This window comes from Haliotis asinina, chromosome 10 (assembly GCF_037392515.1).
Source record: "Haliotis asinina isolate JCU_RB_2024 chromosome 10, JCU_Hal_asi_v2, whole genome shotgun sequence".
NCBI classification, from domain to species: Eukaryota; Metazoa; Mollusca; class Gastropoda; order Lepetellida; family Haliotidae; genus Haliotis; species Haliotis asinina.
The window spans coordinates 22,597,167-22,624,923 of NC_090289.1; the positions used below are offsets into that span (position 1 = coordinate 22,597,167).

The 27,757-nt window shown below is 43.2% G+C and overlaps 2 protein-coding genes across 4 annotated transcripts; one reads left to right on the forward strand and one right to left on the reverse strand.

Annotated features, from left to right (window-relative positions):
- On the forward strand, nt 1-27,536 carry LOC137298381 (adhesion G protein-coupled receptor L3-like). 3 transcript variants are annotated; one of them, XM_067830632.1, is made up of 29 exons: nt 1-189; nt 3,263-3,329; nt 4,067-4,201; nt 4,535-4,687; nt 4,882-5,037; nt 5,176-5,415; nt 7,041-7,265; nt 12,810-12,947; nt 14,846-14,947; nt 15,101-15,195; nt 16,690-16,875; nt 17,058-17,132; nt 17,344-17,458; nt 17,610-17,675; nt 19,262-19,345; nt 19,489-19,576; nt 19,697-19,832; nt 20,088-20,143; nt 20,386-20,491; nt 20,643-20,755; nt 21,152-21,248; nt 21,464-21,632; nt 22,327-22,396; nt 22,602-22,668; nt 23,211-23,365; nt 24,619-24,745; nt 25,200-25,235; nt 25,404-25,434; nt 26,398-27,536. In XM_067830632.1, exons 2-29 carry the CDS (start codon nt 3,272-3,274, stop codon nt 26,466-26,468), a joined length of 3,150 nt encoding a protein of 1,049 aa, XP_067686733.1. In that variant the 5' UTR covers nt 1-189; nt 3,263-3,271; the 3' UTR covers nt 26,469-27,536. The 3 variants fall into 3 exon arrangements, 2 of the variants coding, with proteins under 2 accessions (XP_067686733.1, XP_067686734.1); XR_010957740.1 differs by lacking the exon at nt 4,067-4,201 and having other exon boundaries at nt 5-189; nt 25,404-25,507; XM_067830633.1 differs by lacking the exon at nt 4,067-4,201 and having other exon boundaries at nt 5-189; nt 26,401-27,536.
- LOC137298580 (mRNA decay activator protein ZFP36L3-like) lies at nt 1,537-2,691 on the reverse strand. Its single transcript, XM_067830878.1, has one exon. The coding sequence runs from the start codon at nt 2,689-2,691 to the stop codon at nt 1,537-1,539; it is 1,155 nt and encodes a 384-aa protein (XP_067686979.1).
- Nucleotides 27,537-27,757: the final 221 nt, after the last annotated feature.

A 27,757-nucleotide genomic window follows, 5' to 3' on the forward strand; every position in this document is an offset into this window, starting at 1 on the left:
GTTGGCATTAAGTCGGGCACAGGCGACAGACCGCCCGGTTACCTGTAGTCGTCTCACAACGCCCTATCTGCTTGACCCGGTGGACAATCTCAGCATTTCACAGTGGCTTTCAGTTCAGAAGTAGTCAGTCAGATCAACAATTTACGGATAATAATCACTACTGTTCTTCCCCGGAACTGCGGCGTTAAGGTGAGAATTTTCGATGAAAATGGAGAAAATTCACGATTCTCAGGTATTAATTTCAAATGTGTTTAATGGATATCTCTGAGATTTTAGGTAGGGCTACATGTTGCCTTATCAGCATACAGTGTAAGCAAGTCATGCCACCCTACAAGTGATAAAGCGGTAAAAATAACCTGTGTGCCAGAACCGACCTTACCCACTACCAAACATAACTAATATATATATATATATATATATATCTAAATCCTAGTTTTACTCATTCCATGGTCGTTTGTTAATCATATATATATTTAATTTTCATTGAGAAAATGTCCTGTACTTTGTCATCTAACGATTTTAAGAAAATAAGTTCCTTTGTCCACTTGTCTATCTTTGAAATGCAAGGTAGCATTTTCTGGCTTAAAGAACAATGGTGCCATATTAGGCAACAGAGCAGTAGTGGGTGAAAGTCTGCAGTCAGGTTGCCAGGTCTTACATTGTGGTTTGACAACAGTGGATGGAGGGATGAAAACATCTTTTCAGCTAACCAGAACTTGGAGTGTAAAGGCGTTTGTTAATATTGACAGTTACCATCTAGTACAAACACTTTCAGTGTCTTGTTTAACTCACATAAACATCATCGCGCGTCTCCCCACGGTGTGTGTCTGGAGTTCAACTCATCACATGTTTCAACTATATCGGTATTTATTCACTATAAACGTTTATTATCAGGTCGCAACATGTCCGAGTATTACATTGTATTCGGTATATACACATTGGTTTTGGTCATCTGTATACACTGTGAGTTGTCTATACAGGCGGAACAGCAGCTCTGATGTATGTGGGCGACAGTAGGCCTTTGCTGGTATGGCTACCTCCTCCAATGGGCATAGGAGTCTGGAACAGACATGTGATATTCCATATAATTACCTGACAGAAGCTGATATGGTTCATCACAGGTAGCGCATGAGCTTGAATTGATTCAGAAAGGACATTTAAGATTCTGCAGTGGCACACACGCCTCCATACTTCAGTTATGAGGACGGTTGGCTCGTGCTAATATTGACTCCCATTTACAGACAAAAACAACAGACGACTAGCTCTTCATGACATTTGCTCCAGGGTCAAACGTGAACCTCCTATATGGGCTCGACAGAGATTTAAATGCTGCAAGTGTTACCCCCATCTCTGGCCTTACTGGATGAGTCGTGAGCAAATACCAAAATTGTCACCTCGCGAAAACTATTCAGTTTACCCTCCAGGTATTCTGACGTTCGAATATAACAAATGCAATGCTGTTCATTGCCTTAGTACGTGGTTGTCGAACTGACGTCAGTAGAAAACATCAACAGTGGCCTATATACACACTGAGGGCTACATTCCAGCTGCAGATAACGTATAAATCTTATAAGCGTATCCATGCAGTTTGATGCTTTGGGCGCCACCGTCTATATAGTTAACACCGAGGGTAGCGAGGGAATAGATTGAGGCTATTGGCGTCATCTTATAGTTAGTAACGAGGGTGACTAGGGGATAGATTGAGGCTTTTGGCGTCACCTGATAGTTAGTAACGAGGGTGACGAGGGAATAGATAGAGGCTATTGGCGTCATCTTATAGTTAGTAGCGAGGGTGACGAGGAGATAGATTGAGGCAATTGGCGTCATCTTATAGTTAGTAACGAGGGTGACGAGGGGATAGCTCGAGGCAATTGGCGTCATCTTATGGTTAGTAACGAGGGTGACGAGGGAATAGATTGAGGCTATTGGGGTCATCATATAGTTAGTAACGAGGGTGACGAGGGGATAGCTCGAGGCAATTGGCGTCATCTTATAGTTAGTAACGAGGGTGACTAGGGGATAGATTGAGGCTTTTGGCGTCATCTTATAGTTAGTAACGAGGGTGACTAGGGGATAGATTGAGGCTTTTGGCGTCACCTGATAGTTAGTAGCGAGGGTGACGAGGGAATAGATAGAGGCTATTGGCGTCATCATATAGTTAGTAACGAGGGTGACGAGGGGATAGATTGAGGCTATTGGGGTCATCTTATAGTTTGTAACGAGGGTGACGAGGGGATAGATTGAGGCAATTGGCGTCATCTTATAGTTAGTAACGAGGGTGACGAGGGAATAGATTGAGGCAATTGGCCTCATCTTATGGTTAGTGACGAGGGTGACGAGGAGATAGATTGAGGCAATTGGCGTCATCTTATAGTTAGTAACGAGGGTGACGAGGGGATAGACTGAGGCAATTGGCCTCATCTTATAGTTAGTAACGAGGGTGACGAGGGGATAGATTGAGGCAATTGGCCTCATCTTATAGTTAGTAACGAGGGTGACGAGGGGATAGATTGAGGCAATTGGCGTCTCCTTATAGTTGGTAACGAGGGTGACGAGGGAATAGATTGAGGCAATTGGCCTCATCTTATGGTTAGTGACGAGGGTGACGAGTAGATAGATTGAGGCAATTGGCGTCTCCTTATAGTTAGTAACGAGGGTGACGAGGGAATAGATTGAGGCTATTGGCCTCATCTTATAGTTAGTAACGAGGGTGACGAGGGAACCACCAAGCTCCTAATGCACGCCTATGTCTTAAGCAGGTTGGATTACTGCAATTCCCTCCTCAGTGGCAGAGCTATAATCTATACCTGTAAAGAGTCCAACAGACAGCAGCACACAGAAATCAGGATTACGGAATACAGACCACACTACCCCAGCCCTGAAAAACGTCCACTCTCAAACCATTACGAAGAGAATTCATCAAAATCCTCACTCAAGCTTTTAGCGCTCTACATGATCCGTTATCTTACCTACCACATAGATGTCATTTACAGATTGGCAAAGCCAATCATTTTAGCCCCCTTACTAGCGAGTAACATTTTAGTCATACATATGTTCAGTACGATGATTGAGAGGTCATTACGATGGACATTTGTTAGTATGAAGCACTGGTTTAGTGGTGAGCATGATTAGTACGGTACAAAGAAGGGACAGATCGATGCTCGGAAAAAGACAACATTTTTGGAACATACCAGTATCAGCGTACATGTATTCGCAAGATACAATCATATCCATGTATTTACTGTCTTCTCCAATATTTCAGAGATCACCAATGAGTTGCTCTGCCGTACTAGTGTTACTGGCGTTGGTCCTCATCTGGCATGGAGCAGGTAAAGCAACGGGATGGGTGGAAGACAAGGTTCACACTCACATTCAGATTCAGTAGTTAAAAACTACCAGTAACATCTTTACTGACCTGTGTGTGTTCTCAGTGATGTAGGAGGTTGTAGGTATTTCTGTCAGTATCACGTCCACCTGCCTGTCTGACCTGTGTGTGTTCTCAGTGATGTAGGAGGTTGTAGGTATGACTGCCAGTATTACGTCCACCTGCCTGTCTGACCTGTGTGTGTTCTCAGTGACGTAGGAGGTTGTAGGTATGACTGCCAGTATTACGTCTACCTGCCTGTCTGACCTGTGTGTGTTCTCAGTGACGTAGGAGGTTGTAGGTATGACTGCCAGTATTACGTCCACCTGCCTGTCTGACCTGTGTGTGTTCTCAGTGATGTAGGAGATTTCAGGTTTTCTCAGTTACAGGTGCTACTGTCCCTTCTTTTTCATTGTTATGTTTTGTTCATATACAGATCACCTCGGATATGAGATTACCAACATTGCTGCAGCTTTTTCCAGGTTTCCTATTTCTCTCACTCCGCTGGGAGAGCTGACACGGATATGTGTCAAGCAGCACAACAGAAGATAGATCTCGCCTAGGAACCTTTAACTAGCTTGTTCTGGACAACGACCCGTATCGGAGACGACACATACATGACATATATTTTATCATGTTTTGTGAATATATATAAGGCATTAACTACACATTGTATGCGGTTGACGTATACATTTATTACAGTGTCTTGGGAATGTCCTGTGGCCAGGGAAGTCCGTGGCCACCAATGCCGCTCCGACCGTGACTGTACCAGCGACGGCAAGTGCTGCGCCATCGACCACACCTACTCGTGCTGGTCGCTGGTGCAATACAATCGAGGTAAACTGCTGTAGCCGACAAACATCGTCAGTAATGAGTCACCAACGAACTGTTTGGTACTTGGCTGGTAGTTCCCACGACACGATATACAGTAAAATGTCCATTGTTTATTTCATGCCGACTGTCTATTATAACCACATGTCTGTGTCTCTAGCGCATGTTAATGTCACATATATACAATACATATCAGGAAACCCCCATCAGCAAACCAAGTGTCCAGTGTACCTGATGTCGCATTCCAGAGCCACGTGGTCTAGTAGATTCATGTGTACAGACTCGTATATCGTGCCTGATCCAAGGCTGCTCATGTACATTGAACGTTTGTTGGTGTAGACATGCTGAACTGCCCAGCCCACACAGAGATCCAGCCCACCAGTTGCTACAATGGGTGTTGGACAGACAGTGACTGTCAGGGAGGAAGGAAATGCTGCCAAAGTCACACAGACTGCGGCCTCACTTGCTACCCACCAATCAAGTATGAGAAGGGTTAGTGATGATTGATGACATGGGGACACCAGCATCAGTAATGCCGCCAATTACAACCACGATTTACTGTGAAACGTCATTAAAACTTGCCTGAGGATGACTGTAATATTAGACGAACATATTGAATCTAAACAAATATTCATCAAACCAAATATAAAAGTATTTTCTGTGTCTGACGTGACGTGTTTGTTTAGTCAAGGCCGTCATCTGCCCGGCCCCCTCAGACCCCCGGGACTTCCGTTGTCACTATCCCTGCCACTCTGATGCCGACTGCCTGAACATGGGTCGGTGCTGCAACTTCCCCTGCGGCAAGTCGTGCTGGTGGTCACCCGTGGAGGCCTTCATCACAGGTAAATTACCCCTCCCACCCCGTCAACCACTACAACAACAAATCCTTAAACTTGTGGTTTCGGAACCTCCTTCATCCCTAATGGAATGTGACGGTTTTGATGTTGTTCAATATGCCTGTCAACATGTTCCGATTTCAGCTACGGTGAGGGGAGACTGTTCCTATCAGGAGAACGCTGCCATAGGGGAGGAGGATGTACGCTTGTCCTGCCAACTCAGGGTCAACTCTACCACACCCGTGCAGGTAGAATGGTATAAGGGTCGCACGTCCCTGCCGAACGGACGTGGCCGAGTCCACAGCATGAAGACCTGCAAGGATCGAGATTGTCGGAGTTTGGAAACACATCTAATGTTTGATAGAATACAGAGTGACGACGCCGGTGAGACTGCCCTTGTCTGTTACAGAATCACGTATCTATGGAGTTTCGTATCTGTTAAAAAAGGGCCATTTATAAACTAGCTGCCAAATTAAACGCCACCAAAATAAAAACGACTGTAACTTGTAAAATAATTGTCAGTTTCTTTGAAAATAGGTAGAAGCACATATCTCGAAAACAACATGTCTATTCCCAGTGAACATTTGCACTTGCATTTCGTATTTTATGAAATAAAACCCCTGATTTACACGAATAAAACGGAAACTGTGCACAGAGTTACCCGTATCAAATTAGGGTATAAAAACTAACCAGGTTTATTCCCTCACATCATTCTAATCATTAACCAGGAACATGCCTCGTTAACACCTCGTTAAACCCCAAAATCAGCCATTGACGAAGAACGCTTTGGCAGCTGCTCTGCTAAGAGAATGGCGTCGGATCCCAATCAAGTCGTCAGAACACCCTGTTACCCAGTCGATGCCGGGTTCGGGCCTGCATCAGTTCTAAATGTTGCCACATCCCTCATTGAACTATATGAGCGATCCAGAAAGTTGTAAAAGCTCCAAGTGGATTCTGCATTGATGACCAAATACTGGATAATGCTCCCCAGTGTCATTCATGTGATATTAGATCACGAGCTGCGTCGTTTTTCTTCTTGTTATCCATTAAATACTGTTGCTGAATGACTGGTTTTTGCTATAAAACATTTAATGTTACCATATTTAGCTAAAGTTTTGTTTTAGACAACAAAAATATTTGGAGATGTTTCTTTTGGACGCTAGTTTAGTATTATCGTATGTTTGTGTAAATATAAAGTTTCAGCAAACTGTTGGGGTCTCCTGAAATGAATCTGCTCATTGTTTTCAAATTATTGGTATGCACAATGCTGGCATGTCATTAAGGACCTTTGCAAGTGATGATGTCATCTATCGACCAGCAGCAAAGTAATGACGTTTGATGACAACCCATGTCTTCATGTCCAACAATACGAGGCCAAATCATGCATATGCCGTTGGTGATTTCGTTCGTTAAGACCCCGGCAACTTTTCTTTGACCCGCCAGGAGTCAACATCTCAATCTCTTAGAGCATATTTAGGGTAGTGTGGGTTGCAGAATTAGTCAGAGAGCTGTCTACAAAATATTTATGCACTGAACAAGCCCCTCCATCAAGAAGGCAGCACGTCATATTGAACGTCGGACAGTCATTAAAGAGGAGGGTCAGAGGTATGAACGTAGGTCACAACAGACACTGTACTCAGTTCATTATATCTATGTGATTTATTGAGGATTGCATGCCAGAATCATGAAAATGAGCAAGCTTGTCATATGGCCATAGTTATCACCGGTTAAAAACTGAGTAAATTTTATGCCATGCATTCTTTTAAGATTATACCAAAACTTTTCTCTCCTTTAGTCATTTAATTATTTCTTGACGGCAAGTGTATCGAAGTTTGCCTGTGGTGAAAGGTAAGATTCTGATACATAAATGAATATGTTGTGTTGCGATACATGTATAAAGTTCAATGTTGACTTAACTGCCTATAGTTTACCACTGAAATATAATTGTGTGATAGGGGAATTTATATTTTGTAAACGATAGACCTGGCAGGGACATATTGGTGTTTCAGGTACATACACCATGATTGTCACCTCAGGTCGTGAGAAATATGGCCACGCCGTCAATCTGACGATCTTCAACAGTCCTGAGATCGAGATTCACCCCTCACTGAGCACTGTCTACTCCGGGGACAAGGTGGATCTGACGTGCAGGATTGTCAATCTGGACAAAACCAACCCATACTACAAAACCGGCATCAAACTGAAGTGGTGTCACCGAGGGCTCAGCAATGCAAGTGTGTATACATACATATAGCAAAGAAGGCTGACATTAGCTTACTGTATACACATATAACACAGGAGGCTTACTTTAGGGAACTGTATGTACATATAGCACTGGAGGTCGGATGTAGTTTACTGTATACACATATAACACAGGAGGCTTACTGTAGGGAACTGTATGTACATGTAGCACTGGAGGTCGGATGTAGTTTACTGTATACACATATAACACAGGAGGCTTACTTTAGGGAACTGTATGTACATATACCGCTGGCGGTTGGCACCAGTTTACTGTATGCACATGTAGCACAGGAGGCTTACTTTAGGGAAATTAATCAAGCAACACCCCAATTTTTTCTATTGGAGCAACTTTGAAGTGTTCTGACAATCAAAATATGCCGGGTTGATATAGTTTGACACTTTTTTATTCAACAGACGATCTCTGACAAACAACTTAAAGGGAAAAAGTATCAAGACTTTGCTTTATTGCAACGAAATCCAAATTCTTAAAACTGTCTTAAATTCATGAAAAAATGGACACAATTTACTATTCATCCACAGACGTTGTTGTCAGGTGTATTAACACAAATGTCACATGGAAAGAAAGAACAGTCATCTGAGAGTCTGCACACCGACTTTCATCAATATCTAGTGTGTCCTCCCTGCGCACGCACCACCGATTCCAGACGCCTCCTCATTCCTTGGATGAGTCTCCGGATCTGATTCTGGGGGATCCTGTTCCACTCCTCATGCAGGGCAGCCGTCAATTCGTTGAGATTATGGACTGGTGGGTCTCTCTGCCTCACACGACGGCCAATAAAGTCCCACAAATGTTCAATGGGGTTGAGGTCAGGGCTCATGGCAGGCCATGGAATTCTGTCAATTGCATTTTGCCGCAAAAAATCATTTACAGCATGCGCCCTGTGAGGTCTAGCATTGTCGTCCATAAATATGGGTCTCGTTGCCAGAGGATGGTTCTCAAAATGAGGTACCACAGCCCTGTCAAGAACCTCCTGTTGGTAACGAACACCGTTAAGGTTGCCACGGATGGTAATGATATCCAACTTGCAGTTCATGGAAATGCACCCCCATACCATAACGGAACCTCCCCCAAAGGCCACAGTCTCCTGGATGTTCCGTGGAGCCATTGCTGTGTTCCTCTGCCTCCAGACCCGAGTACGACCGTCCACCATGTGCAGCAAGAACCGGCTCTCATCTGAGAAATGGACCTTCCTCCAAGAGGCAATGTTCCAGTGCAAACGGTCATTACACCAGGCCAGTCGGGCTGCCTTATGGGCTGGAGACAGTCTGGGTCGCTTGATTGGCCTCCTTGCCCGGTATCCTGCAGCTTTCAGACGATTCCGAACAGTCCTGTTCGAGATGGGTCTCCCTGGAAGCCACTCCTGTCTCAACCGAGAGCTCGAGTCGAAGGACCTGCGCCGTACAAGTCTCAGTAAAGCTCTGTCCTCCCGGACTGTGGTCTTCCTGGGTCTTCCTGGTCTAGGCAGGTCTTTAACTTCATTAGTGGCCCGGTATTTTTTCAAAAGTTTTGAAATTATGGAATGATGTCGTCCGATTTGAGTCCCGATTTGTCTTAGAGACATACCAGCATTCCTCATGCCGATTATTTGCCAACGAGTGGCCTCTGATAATTTCCTACGTGCCATGACATTGAAATGAATGAAAAACCGAATGCAATCGACAACCTGCGCTTGTAAACACCCCAGGGAAAAAGTGCATTTTTCGAAAGTTGAGGTTAAAGCAATGCACGTGCGCTGTGCAAGCTTCACGCGCGTCATATCAACCCATGAAAAGCTCATGCTGTATGTCAATACATCAAAATTGAATAATCAATCATCAAAATTACTTCGTTAAACTTTGTTAAGTTTTTATGTGTCTTTGAATTTGGTGTTGCTTAATTAATTTCCATATGTATACATGTAGCACTGGAGGTCGGATGTAGTTTACTGTATACACATATAACACAGGAGGCTTACTGTAGGGAACTGTATGTACATATAGCACTGGAGGTCGGATGTAGTTTACTGTATACACATATAACACAGGAGGCTTACTGTAGGGAACTGTATGTACATATAGCACTGGAGGTCGGATGTAGTTTACTGTATACACATATAACACAGGAGGCTTACTTTAGGGAACTGTATGTACATATAGCACTGGAGGTCGGATGTAGTTTACTGTATACACATATAACACAGGAGGCTTACTGTAGGGAACTGTATGTACATATAGCACTGGAGGTCGGATGTAGTTTACTGTATACACATATAACACAGGAGGCTTACTGTAGGGAACTGTATGTACATATAGCACTGGAGGTCGGATGTAGTTTACTGTATACACATATAACACAGGAGGCTTACTTTAGGGAACTGTATGTACATGTAGCACTGGAGGTCGGATGTAGTTTACTGTATACACATATAACACAGGAGGCTTACTGTAGGGAACTGTATGTACATGTAGCACTGGAGGTCGGATGTAGTTTACTGTATACACATATAGCACAGGAGGCTTACTGTAGGGAACTGTATGTACATATAGCACTGGAGGTCGGATGTAGTTTACTGTATACACATATAACACAGGAGGCTTACTTTAGGGAACTGTATGTACATGTAGCACTGGAGGTCGGATGTAGTTTACTGTATACACATATAACACAGGAGGCTTACTTTAGGGAACTGTATGTACATATACCGCTGGCGGTTGGCACCAGTTTACTGTATGCACATGTAGCACAGGAGGCTTACTTTAGGGAACTGTAAGTACATGTAGCACTGGAGGTCGGATGTAGTTTACTGTATACACATATAACACAGGAGGCTTACTGTAGGGAACTGTATGTACATATAGCACTGGAGGTCGGATGTAGTTTACTGTATACACATATAACACAGGAGGCTTACTGTAGGGAACTGTATGTACATGTAGCACTGGAGGTCGGATGTAGTTTACTGTATACACATATAACACAGGAGGCTTACTGTAGGGAACTGTATGTACATGTAGCACTGGAGGTCGGATGTAGTTTACTGTATACACATATAACACAGGAGGCTTACTTTAGGGAACTGTATGTACATGTAGCACTGGAGGTCGGATGTAGTTTACTGTATACACATATAACACAGGAGGCTTACTGTAGGGAACTGTATGTACATGTAGCACTGGAGGTCGGATGTAGTTTACTGTATGCACATGTAGCACAGGAGGCTTACTTTAGGGAACTGTATGTACATGTAGCACTGGAGGTCGGATGTAGTTTACTGTATACACATATAACACAGGAGGCTTACTGTAGGGAACTGTATGTACATGTAGCACTGGAGGTCGGATGTAGTTTACTGTATACACATATAACACAGGAGGCTTACTGTAGGGAACTGTATGTACATATAGCACTGGAGGTCGGATGTAGTTTACTGTATACACATAGAGCACAGGAGGCTTACTTTAGGGAACTGTATGTACATATAGCACTGGAGGTCGGATGTAGTTTACTGTATACACATATAACACAGGAGGCTTACTTTAGGGAACTGTATGTACATATAGCACTGGAGGTCGGATGTAGTTTACTGTATACACATATAACACAGGAGGCTTACTTTAGGGAACTGTATGTACATATACCGCTGGCGGTTGGCACCAGTTTACTGTATGCACATGTAGCACAGGAGGCTTACTTTAGGGAACTGTATGTACATGTAGCACTGGAGGTCGGATGTAGTTTACTGTATACACATATAACACAGGAGGCTTACTGTAGGGAACTGTATGTACATATAGCACTGGAGGTCGGATGTAGTTTACTGTATACACATATAACACAGGAGGCTTACTGTAGGGAACTGTATGTACATATACCGCTGGCGGTTGGCACCAGTTTACTGTATGCACATGTAGCACAGGAGGCTTACTTTAGGGAACTGTAAGTACATGTAGCACTGGAGGTCGGATGTAGTTTACTGTATACACATATAACACAGGAGGCTTACTGTAGGGAACTGTATGTACATGTAGCACTGGAGGTCGGATGTAGTTTACTGTATACACATATAACACAGGAGGCTTACTGTAGGGAACTGTATGTACATGTAGCACTGGAGGTCGGATGTAGTTTACTGTATACACATATAACACAGGAGGCTTACTGTAGGGAACTGTATGTACATGTAGCACTGGAGGTCGGATGTAGTTTACTGTATACACATATAACACAGGAGGCTTACTTTAGGGAACTGTATGTACATATACCGCTGGCGGTTGGCACCAGTTTACTGTATGCACATGTAGCACAGGAGGCTTACTTTAGGGAACTGTAAGTACATGTAGCACTGGAGGTCGGATGTAGTTTACTGTATACACATATAACACAGGAGGCTTACTGTAGGGAACTGTATGTACATATAGCACTGGAGGTCGGATGTAGTTTACTGTATACACATATAACACAGGAGGCTTACTGTAGGGAACTGTATGTACATGTAGCACTGGAGGTCGGATGTAGTTTACTGTATACACATATAACACAGGAGGCTTACTGTAGGGAACTGTATGTACATATAGCACTGGAGGTCGGATGTAGTTTACTGTATACACATATAACACAGGAGGCTTACTGTAGGGAACTGTATGTACATGTAGCACTGGAGGTCGGATGTAGTTTACTGTATACACATAGAGCACAGGAGGCTTACTTTAGGGAACTGTATGTACATATAGCACTGGAGGTCGGATGTAGTTTACTGTATACACATATAACACAGGAGGCTTACTGTAGGGAACTGTATGTACATGTAGCACTGGAGGTCGGATGTAGTTTACTGTATACACATATAACACAGGAGGCTTACTGTAGGGAACTGTATGTACATATAGCACTGGTGGTTGGCACTAGTTTACGGTATGCACATGTAGCACTGGAGGCTTACTTTAGGGAACTGTATGTACATATACCGCTGGCGGTTGGCACTAGTTTACTGTACACACATATAGCACTGGAGGCTTACTTTAGGGAACTGTATGTACATACAGCACTGGCGGTTGGCACTAGTTTACTGTATACACATATAGCACTGGAGGCTTACTTTAGGGAACTGTATGTACATACAGCACTGGTGGTTGGCACTAGTTTACGGTATGCACATATAGCACAGGAGGCTGACTTTGGTATATGTACTTTGGTATATGACACGTAAGACTGATATCTGACATCACCCTTTAGTACGTACACGTAATACATATATCTGACATCACCCTTTAGTAAGTACATGCATTACAGATATCTGACATCACCCTTTAGTACGTACGTGTAAAACAGATACGTAACATCACCCTTAGTACGTACATTTGTCACAGATGACACTACTGTATGTACACTTTACACAGAATTTTGACATCACTTAATTGTGTATGCGCGTGTAACCCTGACATCTGACCTTACATTAATGTATGTGATATTACCCATTCGTTGTATACGTGGACAATGGACGGTGGTGAAACACACACAGCTGGCATACTTTTTGCAGACAACAACGGTATCCACTATCACGGGTTCGGAGAGGAGACAATTCGACTGACCAACGTGAGCGGGGATGTTGTGATAGGCTGCGGCCTCAACAGCACGGACTGCACTGTGACAGCTGAGGTCAAGGTACTGCCTAACGGTATGTTATCTGTAACCTCTGTGTCTCGTTCTGTCAGTCATTTAGAAACTGCGGATGTACCGTTGGTGACGTTCTACAGAGTGATATATTAGCGGATGGAAGTAACTGTGCATTACATAAAACCGCATAAAATAAATGTTATTTGAAAAGTTATAACAATAACCTTAAATAAACATTAAGCAAAGTCATTTGAGTGAATGTGGATGTCACGTATCGGTTATGGCACATGCACTTTGTGCACAATGAACGCTCGTTGACACCTGATGTTTAAACACATGTTATTGCGCGTACGTCATGCCACGACTTAGGGGATATCAGAGTCTCCGCGACCTGTGAATACTGGGGACTGGAATGGTCCAATGTGAAGTGACCAGACAATTTAGTGTCCATCAAAACACGATCTCATCTCTGATGAAACGTTTTCAATATAATGGGAAAACAAAAGATTTTCCACGGACCGTCTGTCCACACGTGACGTCACGTCAGTGAGACAATCACATTCGGCTGACCCGTCCATGGAATCTATTACAGACTGCCGGCTTGACTACTCGGACCATTCCTGACTTACGTCACAGACGTGGTTTCAGGCTTCAGCAAGATAATGCCGGTCAACATAGTTCTCGTTTTGTGGCAGATTTCCTGAGACGGCAGAACATTCCTTCACTCCCCTCTCCAGCCGTTTCTTCGGAACTGTCATCTGTTGAGCACGCTTGGGATGATATTGAGGAGCGTTTACGTGAAGCCCAGAATCAGCCATTGACGTTAGCTGAATTGGGACAAGCGATAGTTCAGACACGGAACAATATTGCCCAAGCACTCTTCCATTGGTATCGTCTTTGTGTCGTGTTGTCAAGCCCACAGCAACGCCAATGTTGGACACACACGATATCGAATTTGTGAGCTAGCTTTTGCCGCCACATCTCTTAGACGGTGAACCACGACGCCTATTGTCAAATCATACAAATTACGATATCATCCGGTCAACAGTGAAACAGTGGTTAAGGAAAACACCACAAATCATGTTATCGTTTTGCTTTAAGCAATGGCATAACGTCTCACAGTGCACAGTTACTATATTCCAGTAGACTGAGTAGAGACGTATATATGTTGTTCTGAATCAGTACCTAGAAAAAGATTGTAATGTGTGTAAATAGTTATTCGTCGTATGCGTTAAGCTTACAACCAGATCCCGATGTTTCGGCACGTGACCACATCTCAGTTTGTGACCATCAGCTGCCCTGCAGAAGGTTGGATTACACACAACTAAACACTTAACATCACAGTGATTGCAAGTTTTACAAGATAACAGACAATAAAATGTTAATCCAAGTATTTTGCGAAATAAATTTGTGATACTGATTTCTGTTATGTGTCCATTCCCCTGTTGATACAACATGTTAACCGGAAATCTCCCTGTAGAAGCTTTTGGTGTTGAACTAACAAAGAAATGTTGCGGTGACTGATCAGTACAAGTCTGGAAACGAACTGCAATGGCAGTGCAAACAAGAGTGAAAATAAAAATACTGTGTCAGAAAAGTACATTGGCAAAATTATATAAAAATAAGTGATTATAGCATGTGATAGTGATGCTAATGTTCATCAGGCTGCGTGTGGTCGAGCTTCATAAACAGAACTTGACCGGCGTTTAGAGATGGCCTAGGCATCAAGGCGTCTAGGGACACTGTGCGGTAGTGTTTACAAATATAGGAAACTTCAGGTACAGTCTTAATATCTGTTGAGACGCTTATATACCTTGTTGATGAATATGTGTAACCTTACATTCGTATATACATAGCGATAGACAGAATATAGTATAGATATTTGTGTACAAGAGCCTGTTCCCACAGTATTAGTTGTATCTGTTGCATGTTTGTTTGACAACCCGTGCAATGTTACAGCTGACCGCGGCTGCCCTGTGTCTGTGGACATCAGAAGGTACAAGTGGCCGTGGACACCCGCCAGCAAGTCCATGGTCGCACCGTGTCCAGTTGGCTATTCCGGTAGGGATTCAACACGTCTCTTAAACAACACATTGTCAAGGATACGCCGCTTGCTCGATGCTTTTCAATATTTACATGTGTTTTATGATATTATTTTGGTAACAAGTAAAGGTGTAGACTGTCCACTGAGATACGTTTCAACGTGTATTACAGGGAGAGCCAGTCGGCTGTGCAGCGATGTCTCCACGTGGTTTTACCCCAACTACTACCGCTGTGTCAGTCACCGGATATCTCACGTTGACAGCGAGGTACACAGTTACACATACAACAGCGGACGCTGCACTTCGCACACACACACACACACACACACACACACACACACACACACACACACACACACACACACACACACACACACACACACACACACACGCACACGCACACACACACACACAGGCACATACCCCATACATGTAAGCATGCATACATACACACACACATACAGGCACATACCCCATACATGTATGCATGCATACACACGCACACACACACACACACACACACACACAGACAGACAGACATACAGAAATAGCACTCTAAACTGGGCCCTGTGCAATGCTTTTCTGTAAGTTACAATATAGACAGATTAGCACTCTAAACTAGGCCTTGTACAGTGCTTTTCTGTCAACTACAGTATAAGCAGACGTAGCACTCTAAACTAGGCCTTGTACAATGCTTTTCTGTCACCTACATTATATACAGGTTAGCACTCTAAGCTAGGCCTTGTGCAATGCTTTTCTGTCAACTACAATATATGCAGACATAGCACTCTAAACTAGGCCTTGTGCAATGCTTTTCTGTCAACTACAATATATGCAGACATAGCACTCTAAACTAGGCCTTGTGCAATGCATTTCTGTCAACTACAATATATGCAGATATAGCATTCTAAGCTAGGCCTTGTACAATGCTTTTCTGTCAACTACAATATATACAGATATAGCACTCAAACTAGGCCTTGTGCAAAGCTTTTCTGTCAACTCCTACCTGCAGTAGGACATACTTCAGTCCAGCAGTGAACGTCAACCTGTGAGATAAGATACAGAAAACAATTTTCAAATGGCGGCTTATTCCTATAGTTTGATGCAAATAGTACAATTTAATCTATAGCGTATAGATACATGTTTTTCATGTACTTACCCATTGGCTTGTAAAACTGAGCATAAACTGACCATGCTGTTAACTCTCTCTGATGACTTCAAAGGCGAAAATCAGAGTGTGTTGAAGTTAACCCTTTGATGTTTTACATCATAAGCAGATTTGAACTGTGTGAACACGGGGTGCTGTTTATCTGGGCATATCGTTATACTTCTTTTTTCCTCAGCCACTGATGAAAAATATTTGATTTTTTAAATCTTTTTGATCTGTTTTAATAAAACATTTTATTGTTCAACTACACAACATATCAAACAGGTTAAAGTAACGTCATTCAATATTTGTAACATTTAGATGTTTGAAATCCTCTGATCTACGACCCATGAAGATTCGGGCTAGAATTGATCTTCAGTAACCCATGCTTGTCGTAAGAGGCGACGAACTTGATCGGATGGTCAGGATCGCTGATCTGGTTGACAACATGTCATCATATACCATTTGCACAGGACGATGCTCATGTTGTTGATCAGTCCATTGTCTGGGCCAAACTCTATTATTTACAGAACACCGCCATGTAGCTGAAATATTGCTGAGTGTGGCTTACGACAACAAGCAAACACCACGCACTTATGCACGTATACTTGCAGCTGAGGAAAATGAAGACAGGGGCGTTGTCTGCCAACTACATAACCCCAGTACTAGTGCAACTTGACACTGCAGCAACGGAGTTGAATCTGACCGGTGGTGACATTGGCGGCATCGTGTCTTCCATCTCTGACATCATCATCCTTGTGAAGGTCACCAGGCGGAAACTGGGGGAAGAGGGGCGTGAGGTAAGAGAGAACTGCAGAGTACAGAGAATGTTCACCTTCGACACATATTCAATAAGTTTGGTATGACGTCACAGGGGTACATTGTTGTACTGTGGATTTGTTTCACAAGCATTCGGGGTGCCATCCTTTGATACTGTATGCACAGCACATGCACATTGATCGTGTCGGGGCTTGTTTTCCAGTCCTTCATCAACGTTGTGAACAGCGCCTTGGCAAAGGGTAATCTACAGGAGTGGAATATTATACTGAAGGAGGCGGTGAGTGTCAATAGCTTCATATCAATCCCAACCATGATGTGCAAAATGTAGTAACTTCCTATCATCAGTACATAGCAACATAACGTGTAGTGCCCAAAGATCCTTATACATAGCCCAACCCATGTATGTACATAATGTGTACTCCCAATGGAGTTGATGTGCCATTGAAATGGACATCCAGTATACGAAATAATTCTCTTTGTTGCCACAGCTCAACCAATCAACAGTTAGCTCTCTGTTGCGCTCGGTCAGTGACTTTGGATTGCTAACTGCAGATGAACACGCTATCAACGATGACCCAGCTCATATGGTCAAGGAGACAATATGTAAGTTTCTAATGTACTTACAACAGTAACGCAAATGCACATTTAATTGTTCTTCTAACCAATTGTCCATGCAAGATACAAGTGGCCCGTGCTGTCATAGAGAACCAATACCATATTCAGTTTTCAGTATTCTCTCTTTATTCTGTTTCAGTATTTGGAGCCGGAAAGACGTCCCCTGAAGACATTGTGTTCCCCGAAGATACAAATGATGAACATGGTAATGCAGCACTAGCTATCATCAGGAGCTACTGTACCATGTACTGTAGCTATAGATAAACCTTGTAGCTATACATCATCAGGAGCTGCAGTGCAATGTATTGTAGCTAGGGATCATTCTCACAGCTATTCATCACCAGGAGCTGCAGTACCATGTACTGTAGCTATACATAATCCTCACGGCTATTCATCATCAGGAGCTGCAGTACCATGTACTGTAGCTATACATAATCCTCACGGCTATTCATCATCAGGAGCTGCAGTACCATGTACTGTAGCTATACATAATCCTCACGGATATTCATCACCAGGAGCTGCAGTACCATGTACTGTAGCTATACATAATCCTCACGGCTATTCATCATCAGGAGCTGCAGTACCATGTACTGTAGCTATACATAATCCTCACGGCTATTCATCATCAGGAGCTGCAGTACCATGTACTGTAGCTATACATAATCCTCACGGCTATTCATCACCAGGAGCTGCAGTACCATGCACTGTAGCTATACATAATCCTCACGGCTATTCATCATCAGGAGCTGCAGTACCATGCACTGTAGCTATACATAATCCTCACGGCTATTCATCACCAGCAGCTGCAGTACCATGTACTGTAGCTATACATAATCCTCACGGCTATTCATCACCAGGAGCTGCAGTACCATGTACTGTAGCTATAGATAATCCTCACGGCTATTCATCATCAGAAGCTGCAGTACCATGTACTGTAGCTATACATCATCCTCACGGCTATTCATCATCAGGAGCTGCAGTACCATGCACTGTAGCTATACATCATCCTCACGGCTATTCATCATCAGGAGCTGCAGTACCATGCACTGTAGCTACAGATGATCCTCACGGCTATTCATCATCAGGAGCTGCAGTACCATGTACTGTAGCTATACATAATCCTCACGGCTATTCATCATCAGAAGCTGCAGTACCATGTACTGTAGCTATAGATAATCCTCACGGTTATTAATCATCAGGAGCTACTGTACCATGTAGCTAGATAAATTCTCAGCTATACATCATTAGGAGCTACTGTACCATGTAGCTAGATAGATTCACAACTATACATCATCACGAGCCACTGTGTCATCTAGGTATAGATCATCATCACAGCTATTCATCATCAGGAGCTGCTGTACCATGTAGCTAGATAAATTCTCAGCTATACATCATTAGGAGCTACTGTAGCATGTAGCTAGATAAATTCTCAGCTATACATCATCACGAGCTGCTGTACCATGTAGCTAGATAAATTCTCAGCTATACATCATTAGGAACTACTGTAGCATGTAGCTAGATAGATTCTCAGCTATACATCATCACGAGCTACTGTACCATGTAGCTAAAGAATCATCACATAATCACGACCTACGATTAAAAGTCTAACCAAATACATGCAAACCCAATCTCTTGTAGTGCCATCTTCGATAATGTCCATGGTGCAGGTTCCGACAAATCACCACAGTTATTGCTTCCCTTTCAACAGGAATACATTTGGTTGATGGTTATGACCACATATAACAGATGATTTTTTTCTCGAAACTTACTATATCTGACTATTTCCCCTAGCGGGCGTCCCTAGATACAGAAGGTCTAACAGGGAGAGCACGTCAGTCGCTGTTCAGAAGGCTACTCTCGTCAACTTAATGGACGGTGAGTTCTACATTTTCAGGTACATGATAAGTAACGCGTTTCGTGACAAAATACTACATATTAATGATATACCTTTTGCAATAGGGGCGAGAACGGTGATGTTTCCCCCTTCGTAATCCTTACACCCAGCACTGTTTCAACAGGCCCCACAGACGAGATCAAGTGGACGTACTCTATTTACAAGACACTACCAGACATCATGAACCTGGACGGTCACTCGGAGAGCATAAGGTAGGAGCATCTATCGTTCTGGCAAAATACATTTAATGATACTTTGAGGTGGAAGGACACTTTTATACCACATCATACTACATCAACCAAGCCATGTTCCTGCACTGCATTATCCCACAGGTCGGTATCATTCACTGAGAGGGAGCGAGTAAAGGTCGTGTCAGATATTGTCTCCTTCATGGTGAAGTCGAAAGAGGGAGCTGAACTGCACCCACCTATTAGAGCCCGGATGTATATGAGGATACAGGAGGATGAGGTTAGTAGATGACTCTCGATGGTACCAACTGTCAATAGATCAAGAGCATACGTTCTTTGCTATATGCATTCAGAGACAGAAAACAACAAGACCGGGATGATGGATTAGGGCGTTCTTAACGAACATATGTACCTCGAACTGTATGGTAACTGGAACATTTCTAGATTTTCTGTTGAGACGATGAACTGGCTGGGCATATTCGATTGTCTGGTGTAATATTACCCATCCAAGGTTGTATTCCTGTATTTGTTGTAGACATCCCTCAATACTGATACCCACAAGATGTGCGGCAGGTTCATTCCGATCGAAGGGTAATTATGCAAGTTTATACCTGTTTCGTTTCCGTAATGGTTGACTATGGCGTTCGTTATGTTTATGAAATGACTAGTTGCTGTGCCTTGTACGTTTTAAAATGTACTGGATATCATGTCATGTTGTTCAGCTTTCCTAGCTTGTGTCAGTGTCCTACAGCAGTTGACTCTTCCAAACTCCTGCCCTGCTGTTATTCTGCAATTTGTTGCACATCACTTAATGATACTACACTTGTGTCTAGAAGCAACACGAGCAGCTGGGTGTCTGCCGGTTGCCAGCTGGTGGTCGACAGCAGTGGTGTCGTGTGTGAGTGTAGCAGGCTTGGTCACATCGCTGTCCTCACAGTGGTAGGTGCTTCACGTATTTCCTTGTAAGCAGTTAGTGGACAACTTACACATCCTTAATCACCGTATCACCACTACAATGAATGTCATGTAACATTATGTCAGTGAGAGATTTGCAGCTTTACAGAACTCGGTGGCATTTCTATCTTCACAGGAACAGGTGACACCGAAAATACAACCGCTGTTCCTGACTCTCCTGAAAGCAATATGTTCAGTGCCTCTGCTGGGGGCTCTCATCATCATTATTGTTGGGATCAAACGAAGAGCGTTAGTAAAGTCAGTCGTCCCATGTCTATAAAACTGTACTGCCACATATTTATCTCATTTATTTAGCGGATGTTGACTAATTTACTCGATGTAAATGTAGTGACACACATCTCTACAGGTATTTACTCTACGTATACATATTGGCACATATACATATTTACACATCTAAGAGGTTAATTTTCATATACCTCTACTCTAATTCGGGTATACCATTGACATATTTGATGCACGTGGCTTCACGTATACAGACTGACACATATACCTCTAGTTCGGTGTTATTCGGTACGTCGGAGAACATTAAATATACACGTTGTGGTGAGTCAGTGTCATGGTTTACAGAACCCACGTGTTGCAAATCATGGCGGATGTATCATATAGGTGGGTCGTGTTTTGCAGAATGACTGGTTCGACTGCCTTGTCCCTGAACGTCTGTGGTGCCATCGTCGGAGCTTACACAGTGTTTGCAGTAGGCATTGACATGACAAAGGACGAGGTATGTACGTCAGAATTCATGTATCAAGACATATCTCACATATGTATGTGTGTAATATCTCATATATGTATGTATGTAATGTGCAATATTGTCGAAGTCCAAGTCAAATATCACGTGGTACATATGTAGTCGCATTTGTCACATTGACAAAGCTGTATTTACGTTAGCTTTCTGACTGTCGCAGGCGTGTCTAATGTGTAGTCTACATTGTTTAGGGTCTCTGCCTTGGCGTCGGCATCGCGCTGCACTTCCTCTTTACAGTCATGACTTTAGGCATGTTCGCTCAGACGGTGTATCAAGGAATCATCTTCACGCGCCATCTCACCTCTTTTGTGGTACATACATCCAAGTGGCTCTACCTCTTTCTCGTCATAGCGGTGTGGGGTAAGTCACAAAACCATCAACCAACCCTCATCAGGTTCACACAGGACCCCCGCTATTGTATGTATGTATGTATGTATGTATGTATGTGTGTGTGTGTGCGTGCGTGCGTGCGTGCGTGCGTGCGTGCGTATGTATGTATGTATGTATGTGTGTGTGTGCGTGCGTATGTATGTATGTATGTATGTATGTATGTATGTGTGTGTGCGTGCGTGCGCGTGCGTGCGTGCGTATGTATGTATGTATGTATGTATGTATGTCTGTGTGTGTGTGCGCGTGCGTGCGTGCGTATGTATGTATGTATGTGTGCGTGAGTGCGTGAGTGCGTGAGTGCGTGTGTGTGTTGGGGAGAGTGGGTGTAGCTGCGGGTGTGGTAGAAGTATACTTTTTCGGTGTACAGAAATCTTGACGCTATCTACAATGATTCATGGGAACACTCTTGTAAGATTGATATTCAGTATTATGTTCAGTCGGGTTGCAGTGACTGCTGAGAAGGGACGTGGGTGTGTTCTCATGTCCCTAGTGAATGCGAAATCGTTTCAAATTTGGGAAAGAAACACTCCAATTGTCACAGGTTTACGAGGACCAAGACTGGGTTCATGACATTTCACTTTTTTGTATGATCGACCATTATATATGATGGTCAGACGTGGCAAATTAGTGATGTTTCTTGTATAATTTACATCTGTGTTTCCAGTGGTTGGTGCAGGAATAGTTGCGGCAACAGCATTGGTGGCTAGTCTTGAGAGCTACAGCACAACACGTCTGTGAGTACAAACGGGTGGTAGTTACTTATATACACAATGACAATGTGTATATGATGTTCCATTGTCTCAAGTTTACAATTACTGTGGTATGTCGTTAAACATGTGTCTGGCAAATATTATTACAACTGTTTCCTGAATCCCTGGAGCACTATTTCCCTTAATTTTATATCACACACCCGTCTCATCTTACCTCCCCTCATTTCAGATGCTGGGTGAACACGAGACGAGACGCGGCCTTGTCGTTACTGGGGACGACAGCGTTGGCATTACTGGTAGGTGGGCACAGTCAGTACCTCCAGATGTGAGTTGGTTATGCTTGTTACTTCAACTTCTGGTTCCTTGTGTGTGGTGAGAGATGTGAGTTGGTTATGCTTGTTACTTCAACTTCTGGTTCCATGTGTGTGGTGAGTGATGTCCGTTGGTTATGCTTGTTACTTCAATTTCTGGTTCCATGTGTGTGGTGAGTGATGTGAGTTGGTTATGCGTGTTACTCCAACTTCTGGATCCATGTGTGTGGTGGAGATGTGAGTTGGTTATGCTTGTTACTCCAACTTCTGGTTCCATGTGTGTGGTGAGAGATGTGAGTGGTTACGCTTGTTACTCCTACTTCTGGTTCCATGTTGATTGTTAGATATATGAGGAGGTGTTGCTTGTTTCCCCAGCAACCGATTCCATGTGTGTGGTGAGAAATGTAACTAGGCCCTGCGTGTTACTTCCGCTCCCATGTTGATTGTGGGGGATGTAATAGGGCTAAGCGTGTTAGCTCAATTTCCAATGCATATAAGACGTTCATGCTAGATACGTTTACTTCCAGCTTCATGTTGGAGTCCTTATACTGTGCGCTTGTGCTGGGCGCTGTAACCCCAGCGAAGGAAATGTAGAAGAAAAAGTACCCATGCAGAGCGGGGTGCCAATGAAAAAATACTTGGATGTGGACACACAACATACACGGAAACACATTCTTCTCAAGTTAGTAAATGTAACTTGCAGATTAAGTAACACTGAATTATATATTTGTTTATTCATGCAGCGTGAGTGTGCGTAAGCGTATTAGGGCCACGGTGAAAAATGTTTTTGGTGTCACTATCTCCTACGAAGGACTTAATATCTCGTATGTAGGACTTACTATCTCCTACGTAGGACTTATTATCACCTACGTAGGACTTACTGTCACCTACGAAAGGCTTAGAATCTCCTACGTATCATCTACGTAGGACTTACTATCTCCTACGTAGGAGATACTAAGTCCTACGTAGGAGATACTAAGTCCTACGTAGGTGATAGTGACACCAAAAAGTTTTCACCGTGGCCCTAATACGCATCCGTATGAGGGAAATAGGGACATATGGACATTTTAACCAGCCAATTAACAGTAATGCATAGTCTTAAGTTGATGGGTGATCTAGGAGTGACACGAATCACTTGTAAGTGAGGTATATAGAATCTCTTGTCTTTCATTTAATTAGTGTACTAATCAACACTATCTGACATATCCTCAGCTACTTGTGGCTAGTAGATGTATGGAAGGTTGCTGAATAGTCCTGGGCCTGAGTGTAAAACATCCAGAGTGCACCCTTTACGTGCAAATGTTTTGTACAACACCTTCAAGGCTAACAGGCTGCACTGAACCAGTTAGACAATCAGAAAACAGACATCAGACTATGCCCAACTGAAAGGGCTACAATGACAACCATCACTCGGACAGATTCCACTACTGCTTCTCGTTGCTCGTTCAGAGATGGAGAGTAGGATTCAAGAGAGTAACCCAAGTGACCTAATGTCTGGACCACCTTCAACTGCTATGCAGATGGATGATTGCTAAATAAAAACACTACCTAGACAGTACATTTGACGTCACCCTTGGAACAGTTGACAACAGTTGTGTTGTGTTTGTGTTGGCCTCAGTATTCACCAAATTTAGAACCATTTCTTCATTTGAGGAATGTGTACGCCACCAGGAGGATAGTCTGCCGCCAGTTGTTCCATACTGTCACTCCAGCCTGGACACCATACGGATGTGGAACAGGGAAGGGGAAACTGTAATAACAAACAAAGTCATCGCAGTCAGTCATATGCAGCCTTCCACATATATAAATTTATTATTATATACTTGGTAACATTGTAAACATTTTTTGACAATGGCGATATTTATTCTTAAGCAAGTAGTAATTCCATCTTTGCAGTCAGACTAGATTGATAAACATGAGCAAGTTTATTTCCAGACAAGGTTTTCGGACTGTTATGTTGGTACTGGACCTCTGTGCTGAGATCATGCTGGTGCTGATGGTGACGACACACGTTCACGGGAACACGCTGGAGTATGTGTTTGCAGTCTGTACGGTGTTAAAGGTACGCAAGGTCGATGGAGACCCCGATTCTACCTGGCACACTGGCACAACGCGTGGTGCCCCTTCTTGAAGTCCCCAACCGGGACGTGAATGGAATATTGTAAATGCGTCATAATACTGGACTCACTCAAATGCGTCATAATACTGGACTCACTCAATCATTTATTGCAACATGCGCATTGAACTGTACACAACCACATTCAAGCCAATTCGTGTATTGCATGCAACGGCCTTGAAACACTCTGACTGGAACCAAGAAAACATTCCTGCATACATACAAGATATACATCTCTTACGGATTCGTTATGTGACGGTTGTTGCTGTTACCCAGTTAATCAAATAACCTAGTGTATCTCAGTCGGAGTACGCAGCTGCAACCGTTGTTGTCATGGAACATGTCCAGACTAAAGAATCACTTACACGTTCATTCATTCAGTTTCCCTTTTCTTTTTCAGGCCATCATTTTAGTCTGTGTTGATGCGTACCTCGTGGTAAGTATTCATTCACTCATTACAATCGTAATGTCACTATCCCTAAACAACTAGCATTAGTATGTACATAATATATATTATTTGTATATCTTGTGTTTAGATAAAGTGGTCATAATGCCATAATATTTGGACTTCACAAAAAATTGGTGTGCCTGTTTCTCTTTCCAGGACACTGACACCTCGTCAAATCAAGGCAAAGGTTCGCATCATTAACATCCCAAGTCATCACAACATTTGACGATCGTCGAGCCATACAGAACGTAAATGATGTGGTATTTGTTAACCCGACTGTCATATGTATAATACCTCGCTGTGGTTTCTTCAGAGTAGTTCACATGCTTCAGTGTGCTTTGTTAATGCTTCCATGTAGTGATGCAGTTAGTGTCTGTAGTCCGTGTTGCAAAAGGAGAATGGTGGGTGAGAATGTCAAGTGTTGTCCAGAACACCCTGTAATGATGCTGCTAGTGTGTATAGTCTGTGTGTCAGCAGGAGAGAGAGTGGGTGAGAAAGTCAAGTGTTGAGTAGGACACCCCTGTAGTGATGCTGCTAGTGTGTGTAGTCTGTGTTGCAGCAGGAGAGAGAGTGAGTGAGAATGTCAAGTGTTGTGCAGAACACCCTGTAGTGATGCTGCTAGTGTGTGTAGTCTGTGTTGCAGCAGGAGAGAGAGTGAGTGAGAATGTCAAGTGTTGTGTAGAACACCCTGTAGTGATGCTGCTAGTGTGTGTACTCCTTGTTGCAGAAGGAGAGACAGTGGGTGAGAAAGTCAAGTGTTGTGCAGAACACCTTGTAGTGATGCTGCTAGTGTGTGTACTCCTTGTTGCAGAAGGAGAGACAGTGGGTGAGAATGTCAAGTGTTGTGCAGAACACCCTGTAGTGATGCTGCTAGTATGTGTAGTCTGTGTGTCAGCAGCAGAGAGAGTGGGTGAGAAAGTCAAGTGTTGAGTAGGACACCCCTGTGGTGATGCTGCTAGTGTGTGTACTCCTTGTTGCAGAAGGAGAGAGAGTGGGTGAGAAAGTCAAGTGTTGAGTAGGACACCCCTGTAGTGATCCTGTTGGTGTGTGTAGTCTGTGTTGCAGCAGGAGAGATGGTGGGTGAGAACGTCAGGTGTTGTGTAAGACACCCATGTAGTGATTCTGCTAGTGTGTTTATTCCCTGTTGCAGCAGACGGCACAGCAGTTGAGAATATATACGAGGAAGTCCTGAACGTAAACCAACGTACTCCCCGCTCCTGACTTCAACACATATGTGAACAATATATCCTGGCGTTGAGTTTGTATGGAATGCGCCTTTGTGGAAAACAACAAGCGTACACTTACACATACATGTGACTCAGTATGAACTAACAGCTGGGGTATACATGACAGCATATGCAGACATCAGAAGTGGACATAGCGTGAACGTGAAGTAGAGTATATGGACATATTATGCAGCTGTAGTACAATATACTGACATACTTGTCTATGTGTAGTACAATGTATGGACACTTTGTGTACGTGTAGAAAGGTATATGGACGCAATGTGCACGTGTATTGCAGTATATGGACACAGAGAAGTACAGTATATGACACTTGTTGCACGTGTTCCACAGTTTATAGACATACGCAGTATAGTATGTGGTCAATATGATATTGTAACACTCGTGTTTGTGTTGTACAGTAGAGTATAGGGGCAGTGCGTGTTAATGTAGGACAGTATATTCAGTATGGCGTAGATGGTGGCATGTCCCTGATATCAGCCAGGTAGCACCCTACACCAAAACCAGGTGTGTTTGCCAAATAGTGTACTCACTGAGAATTGTTATAAAAGCGGTCCAGTGGCCATTATCTATTTGAAGTGATTACTATATTCAGGAATGGTGTGTGGGTTATGTAGCGCACGGATCACCGTTGGTTACCGATGCATACCCAGACTTTACTCCGCGATATCCTTTGCCGGGTCACAAACCGTACAGGCGCCCTATGGAATCCTAGAGAACACAGTGTTTCGGTGTCGTACAGTCGGTGTTAGAAAAAAAAGCAGTAAGTGTCAACATTTATCGATAGGTCATAATGTCCCGTCTAGGATTCCGTAGGTTTCTGCAAGAAAAGGTCATTTGTTTAGTTTGATAGGCCATCAAAGAAGGAACAAAATCATATGATAACTTCGTACGTGGTTGTCAGTTATGTTGCTGTTCGGAAATAATATTTGTGATAAGATGTATGGGTTTCCAGGCAGCTATCGATCATGACATGAAACATGTATATTTGTAACTCTTATCCGAAAATGTGTTCATTTTGTACAATAAACTTGTATCTGTAGTTCATGTTACGTTCAATGTGTTTATATACGTGGTTTTGACTTGTTGACGTACCAAATAACGTGTAAATTTGAGCGTGAAATTATGTAAACGTGTACCATTACATAAAAGTAAAACCGACTCGATAGCAAGGAACACCCCTTCAAGTCCCCAGCTGGCAGCCTGATATCAAAGCGCAAAAACTCCTACACAGGCATACGCTCTGCGGGATAGAATAAGTGATCA

Excerpts from the sequence above, each read along its gene's own strand:
- LOC137298580 (XM_067830878.1), bottom strand. The coding sequence starts at position 2,691 with ATGAGGCCAATAGCCTCAATCTATTCCCTCGTCACCCTCGTTACTAAC.
- LOC137298381 (XM_067830632.1), top strand. The coding sequence starts at position 3,272 with ATGAGTTGCTCTGCCGTACTAGTGTTACTGGCGTTGGTCCTCATCTGG. Across the intron at positions 19,577-19,696 it reads GGTCACTCGGAGAGCATAAG|GTCGGTATCATTCACTGAGA; the intron begins GTAGGAGCATCT and ends ATTATCCCACAG. Across the intron at positions 21,633-22,326 it reads TCTCGTCATAGCGGTGTGGG|TGGTTGGTGCAGGAATAGTT; the intron begins GTAAGTCACAAA and ends CTGTGTTTCCAG.